General features: G+C 40.3%; 1 protein-coding gene across 1 annotated transcript in view; it reads left to right on the top strand.

The window, feature by feature from the left end:
- The window catches only part of CPQ (carboxypeptidase Q), a 146,202-nt gene that overhangs the window by 6,249 nt on the left and 121,975 nt on the right, over positions 1 to 17,978 (top strand). Inside the window, exon 2 of the mRNA XM_071421543.1 lies at positions 11,672 to 12,128. Coding sequence (XP_071277644.1) covers positions 11,702 to 12,128 — 427 coding nt within the window. The 5' untranslated portion in view covers positions 11,672 to 11,701. The remainder of the gene's footprint in view (positions 1 to 11,671; positions 12,129 to 17,978) is intronic.

The following is a 17,978-nucleotide window of genomic DNA, read 5'->3' as shown; positions in this document are numbered from 1 at the left end:
ATGTGAACTCTAAATTAAAAAAAAACAAAAAAAACCAGATGCATACTGGATAAATAAAAATTAGTTAATGTTACCTCCCAAAATGATCAAAAAGAAACATAATGTCTTACATTACCTGTCCCTACAGACAAGTGACATAGGAAGGATGAAAGTCAGCTATTTTCCCTGGAAAACATTTTCAGCTGTGATGTAATAACAACTGGGCTGTTTGCTGCAAGCATCACTGCAACTGTGGGTAACTGTCTGTGTAAACTCAACTGCTCTTCTGAAAGCAAAACGTAGCTGCTGTAAAAAAGGCCTTAATCTACAAATTAAATAGGATGGTAAACTTGAGAAATGTAGGCTTCTTGCTGACCTTGCTTGCTCTCCAGGTGTTTATATTTAAGTACTTTGTGCTCAACAGGTATGACTTGTTGGTAAAGGTGGGTTAAGGGGTGTAGGGTTACTGTTGCCATCAGATCTGTTTCAGGGAATAACTGGGAAGTTGTCATAGAGGAGCAGAACCAAAACATAAGTGTAGTCACACGTGGTGAAATCATCATCCTGAAAGGATCAGCACTTTATGAGGGAGTCAAAGATGCTTTTGAATGAAGGAGCATTAGTAACTTCATGTGAACTCTATTTTCACCAATTGCCTCTGCTTGCAAGCTGATGTATGTGCTGTGTTTTTTCGATAAAATCGAAACCAAGTGCACATGATCCTCCAGTACCGGTTCCATTTTAACTTGGAATTGCTTTTAATTAATCAAGAGACTGACATTTGCAACATCTGGATTTACTGAAGGATGCAGAGGCTGCATTTTTAACTCACACTAGTAAGAGTCAGAGTCCCAAATGTTTGATAGTTGCTTTTTTCATGCTGTGGATAAAGCCCTCTGAATTTGATGTAGTTATGATTGAGCAATTGTGTGGGTTTGAAAACCAACATTTATAGCTAAATCAAAGTAGACTGCTCCAAGTGCTTTGTTTCTTCAAGCTTTTCTCTCCTCAATGGTTGGTCTTATGACTAGAAACAGTTTAAGGCCACATTCCCAAAGCTTGTGCTTGCAGAAGGCTATTTTGGAGGAATAACCAAAGCCAGAGATGTCTTAATTCTCTGAGCTCTCTGCTAATTTTGGTAGAACTGTATATAAATATCAATTTAAAGAGTGTCAAAGTAGTTTCACTTTTTGTTGTGTACCAAGCATAACTTGTCCAGCAAAGCCAGGAGGAGTTTGTGGCTGTCACCTGGAGTAGCAGAAGGATAGGAGGAGCAGTGGGGGTATGGAAGTGAAGCTGTGGGCTCTCTGGACTCTGTTTGGCTGAAGTCCCTGTGTGCTTCCTGAGCTCAGGTGCAGTCACCTACCTGAGCCTGGTGTGTTCTTGTCAGTGCTGATGGCTTGGTTTTCTCAGAGGCAGGTACTTTGGATTTTGGGAGCTGGCACCTGTGTGTTCACTTTGCCTTATGCAATCTGAACTGTGCAGAAGTATTTAAGATCTAGGGAAAAACTCCTGTCTGTTTTGTTTCCTCCCATAATTTCTTGACATAATCTAATCTCTGAGTATTATTGTTCAGGTGCAGTATCAGAATCAAATGTAAAGTCAGGGAGATGTCTTAACATTTGTAGAGAAGGTTGATCACATTTTGTCACTGTCCTCTCTATATAATTAGTGTGTTTACTCTATGGTATGTTTTGGGAGTTGCTTGGGCTTTTTGTTGGTGGTTTGTTGTTTGTTTTTTCTTTTTTCACTTTGATAGCCAGTTGACATTTTGTAATGTGACCATTTGCTTCAGTACAGCAAGCTTTTGGTTGTCTGCTCTTGGTAGTGTCAGAAGAAAGGGGCTGAGGGGTTATGCTAATGTCTTTTCTGTGGCAGCTGAAGCACTTGGAGGTGTCACTTCTGGGTCCCTCCTTTTCCAGCTGCTGGTTCTTTTTGTCTGTAGTTGTAAGGCATGTTTCTGTCAGCGTGTCTGTGCAGTGAGTAGCACGGGGTACCCTGATAGCAGGGCTGTGTTGAACATTGCTCAAAATAAAATTTTTTAAAAAAATTAAAAATAAATTAATAGTGATATATGTCTGTTGTCCTAGTTGGCTTTTTTATCCTGCAATAGCAAAATGGTTTGATAATTTTTGTCTTTTAAATGGTAGTAAAAAATAATTAGAAGTTAAATACAGAGTCAGATCTGCCATATGCATAGTAAGTGTAGTGCTTGATGATCAAATGTGTGCTGCACTGGAGAGTAGCTTTGATGAAAAAGTGGTGCTGGAGCTTTCTTCCACATCAGAAAAAGGTCTGGTTTTGCTAATTTATTTCTCAAAATTGGCCAAAACCCAGATCTCTCTCAAGCTCTTTAAGTAAAGTGTATTTATCTTGCTAGCAGTCTGTTACATTCAAGCTTTTTAAGATTTTTTTTCTCTTTCTTTTTTTTTTTTTTTCACATTTCATTGCATTCTGCAGTTGGATGGTGGCCCCAATTGTACATTGCCACTGAACTGTAGCCACTTGTTTCTAATGCTGATATGTTGGAATACAGGGTGATATTTGAGTACCTGTATTATTCTCTAGTGAACATGATGAAATCATAAATTACATACTTCATAATATATCTCATAGAAATTAATATATTTTTTTGCCCTTAATATAAGTAAAGAAATATGTGCATCATAAAGATAATTTTTCTGTCAGTTGTAATGAGAAATCCCTGATCCTTCACTTTTTTGTATAGTTGCATTTACAAATTTTTGTTGTTTTGGAAAGGGAAGATTCAGTGGGTGTATCCTACAATAAGGAGGGGAAAGAATAAAATAAAAGTTCCTAACAAATCTAGCAATATGTTGACCAGACTTCTCAGCTTCACAAAACCATTTTATTGCTTTTTACTGTAGCAGTATGAGGAACTTACCTTTTCTTGTGACTAGAGAAAGACTGTATGAAAAAAACATGACAAATGAAATACTCAACAATTGCAGTTATTTTAATCTAGAAATTTTGTTTATTAATATTCTTAGATATCTTATATTCAGCATTGCTGAATGATTATTGACATAATTTGGAATTAATGTGCTACTTATAGTTTGTACACTGGGACTGCAGATGTATGAAGTAAAGGTGCTAAAATGGTTGGATACTTTTGAAAATGTTGGTATTGCCCTTTTTTGGTCTTTTTCTTTAAGGTGTTTAATGTACATAACTTTTGTCTGAATCCACTGACTTAAAATGAAATATTTTGTTCCATATGCAAAGCAAAAAGTGCTTTGTAGATGTGTGGTTGTAGAGGCATATTATTCTTGTCATATATGAAAATGTTAAGAATTTAACTTAAAAGTTTCTAATTCTGAGGTGGTATATAATATATATGTAGCTGCAAACATCTGGTGCAATTTTTGTTAAAATTCAGTAGAAAAGTTGGTCTGTTGCACTCCTGTTACACATTACGTAATTAGTAACAAAGGTTGCTTAATTTGGTGATTCATTTTGGCAAATGTCCTGACCGTAAGTAGTGTAATCTGTAGTTGTCTTTAAAACTGAGATTTAATTGTGGGAAGGAGAAACTCCAAGTATTTAGATTTTCTGGCCAAAATCTAGAGCACACACGTGTTCTGTAGGACTGAACAGCCTTCTGCTGGAATGCTGCTTGGAGGCACATCGGGAAGTACCTGCAAGTGCCAGATGCGTGGCAGTGGGATTCCTTTTGGCTTTCACAGGAGTGGCAGACCAGCCTGTGTCAGTAACAGCCCTGTACTGGCTGCTGCTAACAGAACTTGGTTTGCTCCTGTTACAATGTCTGTCCATCAGTTTTAGCAGCTCTTGCTATCCAGAGGTGTGGATGGATCATTTGCTCATGGCTCATACCTTCTGTCATAGGCTTCCTCCTGGTAGGGAGATAGGTTTCATCATTTGGCTGGATGCAGTCTGCTAGTTTTTCAATAAAAACTCAGAAGAAAAATATTTAACATCTGATTTGTAGGAATGATTTAACTTAATACAGGATGGAAGATGTCTTGTTGAACATGTTTTCAAAAAGAAACTTAGTTTAGAATTTTGGTTAAGCATAAGTACTGAAGAGGTTGTGAGAGAAGATTTCTGTGGTTATGTTGCTTCCTTAAAAGGGGAGCCCTTTTCACATGTAGGAAACGCTGACACAAAAATATGCAATTCTGAAGAATTTGTGTCTCGATAGTTTAGGAATTTTGTGAAATGGTACAAGATACCTGTCTGGCTTTTTACACTAGGGCAATAGTGGATTTGAATGAAGTTGCACATAAAAATACCAGATAATTGTAGCCCTGTTCTTGTATGTATTGATTTATTTGTCCAAAATCATTCCCTTCTCCTCCCCTCAGTTGTCTTTCAACATTATCAGTTGGCTTTAGCTATACGTTTTGGCATTTAATGTAATATGAACAACACTGTATTTTGGTGTCATTGTTTCCTAACTGCCTTCCATTCATTAAGTATTTCTCTTCAATTCTCATTTAAAAATCCCACTGAATTCCTATCTTTTGCCTCTGAAAAGATAACGTACTCCCTTGTGAGAACTATATTTTCCATGCTTATTAAGAAGAATAATATCAGCTGTTGTGTGGCTGAGGCATTGTTCAGTGCTTGTGGGGTTTTTTTGTTATTCTTAACTTAATTTTTGTCTGGACCACACCACTTAGAGAAGTAGCTGGCTGATCATTTCTGTGGTTTTGCTGATACAGAATTTGGATACAGTATGCTGGATACAGTATCCAGCACATGGATTATGGTGTGATTCTTCAGGATTATTGCCATCCATTTCAGCAGCAGTTATGGAATAAGAATATATCAAGGTAGCCTGTTACTATTCTGAGGCTTGGAGGTGAAGAGAGAGGGAAGAGTGGCTCCTTTTGCTGCTTCCTTTCTATGTTAAGCTGTAGTACTTCTGCCATACTGACTGTAAGTAGGGTATGAACTTCTGCCAACTGTGGCTGCAGTGTCTCTTGGAATGTTTGGATTTTCTCAGTCTTAATCTTTACAGAGTTCATAAAACTTTTCACTTCCTATTATGTCTGCATAAGTCAGTATCACTACTAGAGCCTATATGGTCATAGGTCACGCATTTCAGTATGTATCTTCAGTTGCAGAAAATCAAAATAGTTCTTCTGAAGTTGATAAAAGTAAAACAGCTCAGGTGTTTCCTTCAGTATTTTAGACTTTTTGGTCCAAGTAATAACATTATCCAAAACCTTATATCCTTGTTGTGTTGTACTCTTCTTTACCTTAGTTTTATGATTCAAAAGGCTAATTTTAAGGGCTTTGTAATGTAAATGATAGTTACAACTGCGTGTGTTCCCCAGCCCAAGATTTTCTAACTGATTAAATGTTCCCAGATGAGGAATTATGACAATTCTGAAAAAGCAGTCTTTGAGGAATGTCTGCTTTTCTGCTTCACTCTTCAAGATCATAAAGCTTGTATTTCCCCCACCTCCCATCCACCCCTCCTCCTTATCTTTATAAGTGATGGAAGAACTCTATGACTTTATTTTTAGGCAGAAATCTCCGCCTCGTTTTGCAAGTTCACCTAGCCTCCCAGTCATCCTACTCCACAGCTGTCACAACAAACTTTTTTCCAGTGCTATTAAACGTATCAGACATCACTCTGCAGCATGTTAGTTTGTTACCCTGGGGCTTTTCAGTCTATTCTCATGTCATCAAAACCACTGTGTGATTTCAAGATTTCCTCCAGTCCCTGAAGGAAAATCAAATGGTGGTTAGGAAACTGATAGATACTCTGCAGATATAGCAGATGTCTAGCAATTAAGTGGTTAATAGCCTCAATTTATTGTTTTCATTCCTCATTTCCCATAACCATGACTTGTGTGAATTCTCTGTATCCTTTTGTCTGTATTTTCAACTGGGATTTTGGGAAAACCTTGCCACACTGGAGAAGAAGCACTGCTCTAGCTTTGTTTATCCTATTTTTATGCCCTCTGCTCCACTTTCTGTTATCTGATTGCTGTAGACAGTAATCAATCAGATAGTAATCAATCTCTCATCTGAGTCTTTTTTCCTCTTCCTTTTATTCTTTTCCATCTGTAACATAAGTAATTTATATTGTAATGTTTTTAATGGTGGAAATGCCAGTTAGCCTGATTAAAGTTTGGATGTGCCCTTCTTTTATGTAAGGGCACCATTGAAAGATTAAAATCTCAATGAGCTTGCACTTTAGCATCAGCAGTTAGGTACAGACAAGTTGGCCACACAATAAGTGGAAGTATCCTTAAAGTAACTACTAATAAATGTATCTTCTGACACCCTCTGCGCTACCTGCGTTGTATTGTTTTGTACATTTCATTCTTTCATACTAATTTGAGCTGGAAAAGACTTATTTTCTGCCTTCAGATTATCTTTTTCTTCTACATATTTAGAACCTTTCTTCCTTGATTTTTTTAAACCCTTTCAGCTTGTGTCTCTGGTCTCCTTTCATTTTCCAAATTACACATTTAGTTTGAAGGATATCTTTTGAGCTCTAGTCCAAAGTGCCTTTTTAAGCAGGGTCAGCTGAAGCCAGTTGTCCAGGCCCTAGACAACCATGACATTCCATGCCTAGACAGGTTTGGAATATGTCCCTGTATTGACACTTCACAACCTCTCTGGGCAACCTCTTCCAGTGTTTGACTACCCTCACTTAAAAAAAAAAAAGACAAAAAACAAAGGTGCCTTCGGTGGAATTTCATATATTTCAGTTTGTTTCCATTGACTCTTGCTCTGTTGGTGGGCACCACTGGAAAGAGCCTGGCGCTGCCTTCTTTGTTCCCTCCCATCAGGTATTTCTATCCACTGATTAATCCCTCCCTCTCCTTCTGGAGAAGAAAATAATATTTTCTTTTCTAGACTGTACAGTTAAAGCTTTCTCAGCCTTTCCTAATAGGGATACTGGATACTCCAGTCCCTTAATCATCTCTGTGGCCCTTTGTTGCACTCTTCAGCATGTCCACATCTCTCTCATCATTTCTCATGCTGGGAAGCCCAGGAATGAAGAAATAATCCAGGTCTGGCTTCTCTAATGCTGACTAGAGGGAAAGATCACATCCCTCTGCCTGCTGGCAACACTCCTGATGTGCAGCCCATCAGGCTGCTGGTCTTTGCCAACATGAGGTTTTGCTGACTCATTCTCTGCCAACTCCTTTCCAGCTGGGTATCCCCAGCCTGTCTTAGTGCATGGGGGTTAGTCTTCCCCAGATGCAGGACTTGTTGAATTTATAAGGTTCCTGCCTGCCTGCCTCTTCACACAACCATCTACACAGCCACTCCTCCCATCTTCCCATCAAAGCATCCAGATTATTAATGGAGATTTATAAGAGTTCTGGACCAGGTATGGACTTTTAGGGATCACCACTAGCTACCATCTGCCAGCTAGATGCCACTCAGAATCCTCTGAGCTTGGTTGTTCAGTTGATTTTTAATCCACCTCACTGCTCATCCAGCCTATACTTCATCAGCTTCCCTGAGACTTTTATGGAGACTGTCAACTGCCTTACTAATGTAAAAGGGAAACAAATCCACTGCTCTGTTCTCATCTACCAAGCCAGCAATTCTGTCCTAGATGGGCATCACTTTCATTATGCAATTTCCCCTTTGTAAATCCATGCTAACTATTCTGAGTCACCTTCTTGTCCTTCATATGTGTGGAAGTAATTTTCAGGATTTTTCTCCTGTCCGCTTGCCAGAGCTTGATGTGAGGCTGACTGGTCTGTAGTTCTTATTGTAGCTCATTTTATTTCTTGCCCTTCTCAAAGATAGGAGCGAGGTAACAAGAGTGGCCTCACAATGATATCAGCTCTCAATATTTGTGGGTGCAACCCATGAGGTCCCATGGATTTATATATGTACAGTTTGTTTAAGTGCTACTTAACTTGGTCTTCCTCATTCCAGACTTTCCCTTTTAAATGTTCTGCTAGTATTTTGCAGGGAAAAATCTCTCTTCCTGTGAACTATATTCAGAGCATTCCCTTCTTTCTGTATGGATCCAGGTACTGCTATGGTTGGATGCTCTCTTTCTGCTTTATGGACAATAAAACACATTGAACAATTTTGATTGCCCTGTTATTTTTTATTAATTCGGCTTGCATTGTGAGGTTCATTTGCTGAGTCTTAACTAGTTAGATGTGGAAAAATAAGTAATCTCCTTTGCTAGATGATTCACTGGGGTGATAAAGTTGCAGAGACTGGGAAAACAGATGTGTGATTCTTTCCCTGGACTAGCAGTGGAATGATTCTCTATTGCAGTCTGAGTATGATGTTATTTTACCCAGCAGGGAAATATTTCAGATAGCTGCTTTTGAACAGATTATGCTGGAGTATTCAAGGAAAGCACAATAAATTACATTCCTTTTTTTTTTGTTCTTGACCAGGGTTTGAATTGAGTTATGTTCCTCTTACAATGCATTGGAGGCAGTGAAATGCTGTGCAACACAGAAGTGTTACATCCACAAAAGTTGTGGAAACATATCTGTTCTCAGTGTTGAGTGGGAAATTCCTGGAAGAAGTATATCTCCTAAATGCAGGTCCTCTGGGGCAGTCTTTGGAGTGTGGATGCTGCTGGTTTTGAATGAGGCTAGGAAGAATAAAGAAAACATTTCTTATTTAAGGGAAATGTGATAACTGCAGTCGCATCTGTCCATTGGAAAAAAATGCATGAAGTTGGTAGCTGGGGGCTCTTTGAGGTGGCCAGTACTATTTAGATAATCCCTCTGTGTCTTCTGTGTAACAGCTAAGTGTGTCTGCTTTTTCTGGTAGATTTGGCAAACTCTTAAACAAACAGACCCCCAGACATTAAGTTTTTGAAACTAAGTCTACAGAATTGTGTTACTTCAGTCAGCACTTACCCATTTTTTATGCTGGCTTCTTTATGCATGATGAACTTCACAAAAATCAGGGAACAAGCATGGTCATCCTGAGAAAATGACTGATGTCTCTAGAGGAGGATGTCTAAGAGCATGTAATTAACTGGCTAAGGGAAAGTACATGAAGAAAGTGCAGAGCATAGCAATAAAAATACACCAATACTCTCTGTGTAGTATAACCACAAATAAACAGTAACTCAGACTATAAAAGGCATTTTGCAGTTCTCAGGCAGTGTCCTGACATAACCCAAGTCTTCTGCTCCTGATTGTGTAAGACCTTTGCCCTGTCTGTCTCAGAGAAATCTCTGTGATAGATTTATCGTTCACAGATGAAATCAATAATGATTTTTTGTCATTTTGCAAAAAATGATGCTTCACTGTGAATAACTTATTACTTCCTTGATCTCAAGCTTAGGGGACATTTGAATAGTTAAGGAGAATACCTTAGTATTCCTCTATTGCTAAAGCTATTGTTTAAATTGCTGTTTATGAAAAGACCCATAAAGATCTGTGGAAGGCTGGCAGTTCATGTTGGTTGTCATATGATCTAGGCTTGGTGACTCCAAAATGATTGCGTGAGTGGTTTTTTTGTGGGCATTGGGGTGTTTTAGTTTATTTGTTTATGAATTCTGGTGGTTTATTGATCCTGGAAATGTGGTTAGTATTTTGACTCTTTCTGTGTTTTATTTCTGCATTGCACAGCCAGTGTTTCAGATGGCATCTTATGGGTGCATGCCTGATGGATTATCCCCCCTTTTTGGGAGCTGATCAGAAGCTCTCATAAATGCTTGGGTTGCCCCTTAGCACAGGGAGACAGGGAGACAGGGCATGGGGGTTTTGGTCAGTTCATCACTAAGATTTTCTTCTGCTGCTCTGGGAGAGGAGTCTGTCCCCTGTGAGGCCATGGGGTCCCTCCCACAGGAGACAGCTCTCTGTGAACTGATCCAGTGTGGGTGCACTCCCATGAGCAGCAGCCAAACCACACCTGCTGCACCATGAGTCCCTCCCACAGGCACACAGTCCTCCCAAAACTGCTGTGGTGTGGGTCTCTTTCCATGGGGTGCAGTCCTCCATGAACAGGCTGCTCCAGCCTGGAGCAGGGGCCTGCTCTCTCCACCAGATCACCCATGGATCACAGCCTTCTCCAGGCATCCCCCCGCTCCAGCATGGGCACCTCCCCAGGGGCTGTGGGTGGATCTGCATCCCCCATGGATCCTCACAGGCTGTGGGTGGATCTCTGCATCCCCCATGGATCCCCAGGGGCTGTGGGTGGATCTCTGCATCCCCCATGGATCCCCAGGGGCTGTGGGTGGATCTCTGCATCCCCCATGGATCCCCAGGGGCTGTGGGTGGATCTCTGCATCCCCCATGGATCCCCAGGGGCTGTGGGTGGATCTCTGCATCCCCCATGGATCCCCACAGGCTGTGGGTGGATCTCTGCATCCCCCATGGATCCCCAGGGGCTGCAGGGGCACAGCTGCTTCACCTTGGTCCTCACCATGGCCTGCAGTGGAATCAGCTCCGGTGCCTGGAGCAGCTCCTCCCCTCCTTCTCCACTGACCTTCGTGTTGCCATGTTGTTTCCCTCACATGTTCTCACCTCCTTCTCTGATTAGGAGCAAAAAACCTGTGACTTTGTTTGGATTTTCTTCTCAAGTATGTCATCACAGAGGTGTTACCAGCCTCTCTCATTGGCCCAGTTTTGACCAGCAGCTTGTCCATCTTCAGAGCCATCAACCATTGGCTCTGCCAGACATGGTGGGAAGCTTCCAGCAGCTTCCCACAGGAGACATCTTTGTGGCCCCCCTGCTGCCAAAAACCAGGCCATGCCAAACCAATACAGGTAAAAAAAAACTCGTGGGTTCAGGTAAGAACAGTTAAGTAGATGAAAAGAAGTAAAGTGTTATAATAATAATGATGATGATAATAAAAAATTAAAAAGCCCAAGAAAAACAAGTGATGCACAATCCAATTGCTTACCACCTGCTGACCAATGCTCAGCCTTTTCCTGAGAAGTGATCAGGCCCTTCCAGTCAACTCCCCCAGTTTGTGTACTCCACTTGGTAAGGAATATCCCTTTGGTCAGTGTAGGTCAGTTGTCCTGGCTGTGCTCCCTCCCAGCTTCTTGTGCAGCTCCTCATTCACAGAGCATGAGACACTGGAAAGTCCTTGATTTAGAGTAAGCACTACTTAGCAACAACCAAAACATCAGTGTGTTATCAATGTTATTCTCATGCTGAATCCAAACCAGAGCACTGGATCACTTACTAAGCAGAAAATGATCTCTATCCTAGCTAAAACCAGGTCACTGGAGGCATCGGATCTAAAGCTTAAATCTTTTTAGTACAATAGAAAGTACTTTTCTGATTATGAAGATGGAGATCAGGAAGAACTTTTGTTCATGAATGGTATAAGAAAAGTTTTTGTCTGGATGTTTTGTGTAAAGACATTTGATTTGACACTTCTGAAAAGTCCTGCTCCTAACAGAAAGGAGATGCAAAACTCCTTCGGCATGGGAGCAGCCCTGGGTTTTGATGCTTTGAAGAATGTGTTTATTTAAAGAGATGCAGCATTCCAGGGATATTTCTAAAGACCACAAAGTTTGTGTCCAGTGGTCTAAATATCTTTTTCATTTGCTTTCAATAACTCTGTCTTCAAGTTGAGTTTACTTTTCTGCTAGTTCTGATCAAAGCATTTTCATGATAAACTAATTTCTTTTCATTTCATTTCTGTCTGCCAATCCAAATAACTAAAAGTATTGCTGATAGGTGTATGGTTTTTTAACTTTCTTTTTTTTTTTAATTTTTTCCTCTCCAACAGGCCATCTGTGGAAAAGAAGAAAGAGAAAAAATGAAGCACTTATTCTTAATATTTCTCATTAATTTATTACACCAGTATGCTGGGAAATCTTTGAGAAGAGATGGAAGTTCCCTGAAGTCATTTGAAGACATTAAAAATGAGATAGCTGGCTATACTGATATTGCTAAGGCTATTATCGATCTTGCTGTTCATGGAAAGGCTCAGAACAGATCCTATGAAAGATTAGCAGTTTTTGCTGACACCATAGGACCTAGACTCAGTGGTTCAAAAAACTTAGAGGCAGCCATCAAATATATGTTCAGTGCCCTGCAGAAAGATGGGCTGGAAAATGTGCATCTAGAGCCTGTGAAAGTACCACACTGGGAAAGAGGAGAAGAGTTTGCAGTGATGCTGGAACCAAGGAATCATAGCATTGCTATTTTGGGACTTGGGAACAGTATTGCAACTCCTCCAGAAGGTAACACTTCTTTTTGGAATTACATGTGACTTGCTTTTTAACATAAACTGTATTGTACCCCTGATAACTTCTCTCAGTGGTCAAACTGTGGTTTTCTTCTTGCTATAATAGTTCTGCAAAACAAGGTGCTGTTTTCCTAGGACTTTTCTATATGGCATGGTTGTGACTGGTGCAGTTTATGTTAATAGAGTCTGGTTGAACAGACTTGTAACATCAGAGTTGATTCCTGGAAGAAAGAACTTTCCATTAAATTTATACCCTTTTTTTGACGCTGCTGAACATCATTTGCAAAGATTCTGGTCCTCCATTGTGGTTGGTAGGAAAGAAGTTCTCCATGGGGTGTCAAGTTGACACATGATTTTTCCTTCTCTTCATGTGCCCTATTTTGCCAGGCTCAGCCCTTCACTCCAGTGAAAAACAAGGCTGCAGGAAAAGGAGGTGAGCTTGGAGAGTTCAAGCCCCTCACTAAACATAGCAGTTGGTATCTGTGTCCCTTCCTTCCCCTTCCCCTTCCCCTTCCCTTCCCCTTCCCTTCCCATCTCCTGTCTCATGCTCAGCTTGTAAGTTACTGTTCACATTGTTTACATGCTCACTTTGTTCCTTTCCTGTCACTGAACTGTGTGCTGCCTTTTAGATATCATGTGTGATATGTTACTCAGGAGCAAGAATAACCATTAGCTGCACTTAACAAGATTCTGGTCTTTTAAACCCCAAAATATTAGATTGCCTACAAACAAAATGATTTATAAGATTCTCTATTTGTACTTATTGATGTGAGGCTTTGAGGATTGTTATTTAAAGGCCAGATGAGAACCTTCTTCTGTGACTGCTCTCCATAAAAAACAGTATACTTATTCCTAGACCACTTCAAAAGCATTTGTATTCCTTTATAAGAAAATAAATTTAGTTTAGGAAATAAAAGGTAACATGATACTCATAATTGTTTTTATGAATTGTAAATTTTTTTGATAGAGAGCTTTCTGTTTGAAATGAAACAACACATAAAACTGTTAGGTTTAGAAAAAAATCTATAGCTTGTCAAAATACAACAAATAAAACTGGGTAATTTAAGATATGCTTGGAATGAGTTATACTTGGTTTGCAAAACTGCTGCTGTGAATTTTATCTGAGATGGTTCTGTTATATTGAGGTAAACACATGCCTAAAATGCAAAGCAACTGGAACCATTGCTATCCGTTTGTCCCATGATATGTGCAAGGTTTAGTGCTTTGATAGGAGAAAATTTAGAGGAAATTTTAAGCCTACAACTTATTTTGTATTCTTTCCAGTCTTATTCCAAGCTTCCTAAAAAGTAAGCTAAAATTAAAAGGTCTTTTTTGGTGTTTAGCAAGTGTTGCTGAACCTGAAAAGAGAACCTGCAATTTAATTTTGGCAAACATCTTCACATCCTGAAAAGTCTGTTTTTCACTTCTCTTTCTTACTTCTGTAGTTATTTGCACTTGCCTGGTTTTACTCCTAGGTTTGCCTTTTTTTTTAGTGATATACTGAATTAACATGTTAAAAATACTCAGGCTAATTATGTCCTTCTCTTTCATCTGTAAAGATCCTGTATCATGAAAGATATGATTGTATTATCCAGTGCTGGTTCAAAACCCCCACATTATTCTTTCTCACAATTTCACTTTCCTCTGAGATCTGCCATGTTTCTGAAGAAGTATATGTGTTGGTACTGGAAGACTTTATGGCAATGAGATCTCTCACAAAAGACTGGGTCATTTCTCACACTTCATGGAATAATTTTGATTAAATTACTTACCTTCTGACTCTCCTACCATTTGTGCCTGTTCTGATTTCTGCTGGTCTCATCTCGCTGTATGCAAACTGTGACAGGTTTTTTGTGCTTGGGAAGGTTGTGTGGGGTAGCTGGTCCCTGGTGAGCACTTGGCTCTTGTTCTGATCACTGGACCATTCTCCTGGCTGATGGAAATGTCTCATAAGAGCTGCTCATCACCAGCCTCTGCAGGCAAGAGAATGAAAGGCATGCTGTTGGGAAAAGTGCCTGTCCTAAAACTCTCACTCATACCAACCATGGAATAAAAAAATGTGTTTATTATTATTAAAACCACTGCATTATCACTTCTGAGGAGTGTCACAGTGCCTTATTCCTAATAAAAAGGAATAGAAGGCTGCCCTAAATGGCATCAGAAATAGTTGAACAATTTCCCTCATTGAGGGATTATCAGCAGTTCTGATACATCTTGTTCTAGGCATGAAGTTGTGGGGGTATGACTCTTCCTGTAATCAAAATAATGCAACTCAGTATGAGATGCCTGATGCCAGTTATCCTGTTGTTACAGTACTGTTGTTACATGGGATCAAACTTGGGAGATCTGCTGCTGTGCTGAGCTTTGGCAGAGGGATGTTTTAAAGGCTGAAGGCTGTCCTTCAGATGTTGGCTCTATGATGATTCTTTGATGAATGATGATTGCCTCTAAGAATTCCGCATCTGGAATGTGCAGATGATTCCTGAAGTTGTTTGCTGTTAGCTTGATAGTTACTGCTTGTTTTAAGTCAGTGTTCCTGTCAGGATATGTTTCAGATGCCTCAGTTTCCAAACCACTGTCTCAGTACACCCCAAACAGATCCCTTCCTTGACACTACTGTTGCCTGTTAGAGACAGAGTTGGACTTCTTGTCTTTTAAGGTCTTGGAATGGGGTTAAAATTAGAGGGGCTGACTCCCCCATCCCAGCAGGAGGTACAGGAGACCATTTCTTGCTTTTTCATCTTTTCAGCTATGTCCTGTATTCCTCTCTTCCCATGATTTGGCCCCAGGCTTGTGGCCCAAGAAGCTAAGAAAATAGGAGACCTTGGCAGAAGCTTAAAACTTGGTGCTGGACTTGGTGGCCTTTGGTTCTCTCAGAGCCCCTCCTGAAGCTCAGCACCCCAAGCAGGTGCTCAGGAGGGCTCTTCATTACCATAGCAAGAGCCTAAGGGCAATTAGAAACCTGGTGTCCTTGGGGGCGCTTTATGATGCTGTATCCCCAGTTGTCTGTTCTGTTTGTGCTGGATATTGAGTTCTGCACCTTTAAGACTGGTTCTGAGAGTGAAGAAGGGGGAAAAGAAGTGCACAGTTTGTTTTCAGAAACTGCACTCACTCCTCGGCGTTCCTGCTCCTGGACTGTGTTGTGTGCAGCACGGACAGACAACCTGAGAGAGCTCTTCTTTGCTTTTTAGTTAGGTTTTTTTTAGTTAGCTGAGGCAGAGAAGTTCCCTGGACTGTGTTTTTTCTTTTTCTTGAAACTGTTCAAACCTGCTCTGGACTGAAAACCCAGAAAAACATCGGGAGCTCACACCTGTGGCCCATCAGTGGCTGGGACACAGCATTCTCCAGTGCAGGAGATAAGCACTGATAAGAGACTGAGCAAGCTGAGTTACACCCCATGACAAGGACTTTTCTCAATTTGCCATCTCTTCAGAACAGCGAGAGGTTTTATTTTTTAATATTATTCATTTTTTATGCTTGTAAATAATTTGCTTGTTAAATAAACAGTATCTTCCACTTTTCTCCAAGGAAATATTTTCCTGAACCAGCTGGGTGAGAATTTGCTTTCTAGAGGGACCTCATTCAGAGGTTTCCCCCCAAATTTGCCCTAAACCAGGACACCTGGCTTTGGATGTTGGAAATGCAGGGTTTAATTTCCCTTCTGTCCATGGAAATTCAAACCAGTGTTTTCTAAGAGGAACCCAATGGCTAGAGCACATGCTGAGGTTGGTTACTTTCCATTTCAGCATACACCATGCAAGTGTAGAAAAAATCTGCAATCCTTCAGGGCAGGAACAGGAAGCCCTAAATAGTAGCAGTATTTTTAGCTCTGAAGTCCAAGCCAGTCCATTGACTCCAGGATACCAGGAGTGTCTCTTCCTGCAGGTCTTCTAACTCATGCCTATGGCATTGAAACCCTATTGGGATGTGCACAGAGCTTTTCTCATTTACTTGATTTTATGAGATTTGCCCACTTTGGCTCAGATACAGAACAGTTGGATGATGTGCAGGAGGCTTTTCAGTACCTTGTGATCTTGTGGATAAAATCCTACTTTCTTCTTCATGACTGGGAAATATGCCAAGATGTCAAGTTCCCAGATTCCATCTGATTTACACAGCAAAAAAGGAGAGTACAGAAAAGGTTAGATTTTTCTATTGAAGAGGAAAAACCTCCAACATTCTCCCTCTCCAAGTGTATTCCAAGATATGAAGGTGTTGGGTCAAAGAGAAAGTTTTCACTTCCTTTGATCTCTTTACGAGGAGGGAGTCACTTCACTGCCTGCTTTGGTGACAGGGAGAGAAGAAACATAAAAGAGAGTGACCTGGATTTCCAGAAATCAGCAGGGGCTGAAAATAGTCATCACCTTGAAGGAATGGATTCCTAGGTAGCAAACAGGATTGAATGATAGAAAGTGCTTGGTTTTGGGAGCTGGAAAACTGGAGATTTACCATATTTAGTCAATGGCCTTGTCCCATTTTCAGTGTTTCAACATTGGCAAAACATAGAGATATATATATACACAGAGAGAGATTGTGTTGATTTCTGGTGGTACTGATTATATCCCCCAAATATAATTATTGTTTTGAGAATCCTGTAATTGAAGGAAAGTGGTAGTTTAGCAGATGTTTGACCATAAAGTATCAAAGAGTTCATTTTTTTGCATGTGTTTTAAAATGCACTTTTTTTTACCCTGATGGGTGACCATGCCCTTTAATTTTAAAGAAATACTGACAAGCAGAACCAACTTCAGAGAAGCATGCCCTGAAATGTCTCCTCAAAAAAAAGGAACAGTCTCTGTTTTTTTTAATATACTGTTGGTTGCAGCAAAACTGAAATAATATAAATATGAAAATGATCCATTGGCAGACTTTTTCCTATTTTTTGTGTTCAAGTTATGGGGATTTTTTTTTTTTGTTTAACTGTCAACATTTGCTCCAGCTGTGCTCTTATAGGTGATAGGAGCTTTGCAATTACATAATATGAGAGCAATTCCAGCCTGTTCTGTGTAAAATGGGGATAATGCATGTTGTCTTGAAGTTGTTGGTGTGGGCTGTTGCTGTCAGTCCACCATTTTATTAAACCAGGAATGCTGTTGAAAGAAGTGGTCTAGCTCCTGTCCTCATTGATGCATTTTGTCCCCAGTGTTGACCATCCTCTTCTTTATCTCAGTGGTGAAGTGGATTAGGGAATTCAGCTAGATAAACAAAAGGCCAATAAAAAAGTTATTTTTAATGTGTATCAGAGGATTTACCCTTAAGTTGCCAGCATTTTGGATGACCACTGATCTCCTGGAAGAGATGCTTCTGGAGGGACTTGGGTACCCCTTTGATGAGGGATTCAGTGCTGAGAACAGGGGTTGTAGAGAGTCATAGGCATGAGAGCACAGTGCACAGCAAAGCCCTCCTGTCTTCACTGGATTCCTCTTCTTTCATGTGTGAGGAGCTATTGATTGACATCTTGAGACCATGAGCCTCAGTATTGCATACCTGAATTGTTTATTATTACTTAGAGTAGCACTGCTTGTACTGTGGTAATTATGCTTCTGTTTTTCATGGCATGTAGAAGGTGACAATTTGTGAAGGACATCAGACACTGTGGTGTTCAGTGGCCCAGCAACTGGGCTAGAAGTTAGTGCAGTAGCCTTTCAAAGATTTAGAGGGTAGAAGTATCTGCATGGCTTTGAGATGGACATGCTGTCTGGAGAGAACATGGGTTCCAGTTGCTGCTTTAACCAATGTTCAGGTGAACTGTGTGGATTGCCAATGGTAAACAAGTGAATTTTCTGGTCTTGTCTTTTTGCAGTGTCACTGAGTTGAGGGTGGTTACCTCAAGGGTGTTAAGGCC

The sequence above is a fragment of the Agelaius tricolor genome, unplaced genomic scaffold, assembly GCF_023055355.1.
Source record: "Agelaius tricolor isolate 1412-34295 unplaced genomic scaffold, bAgeTri1.0.p SCAF_2, whole genome shotgun sequence".
In the NCBI taxonomy this organism is placed as follows: Eukaryota; Metazoa; Chordata; class Aves; order Passeriformes; family Icteridae; genus Agelaius; species Agelaius tricolor.
Note: the sequence above shows the minus strand (reverse complement) of the source record. Positions and strands in the feature narration are given on the sequence as shown.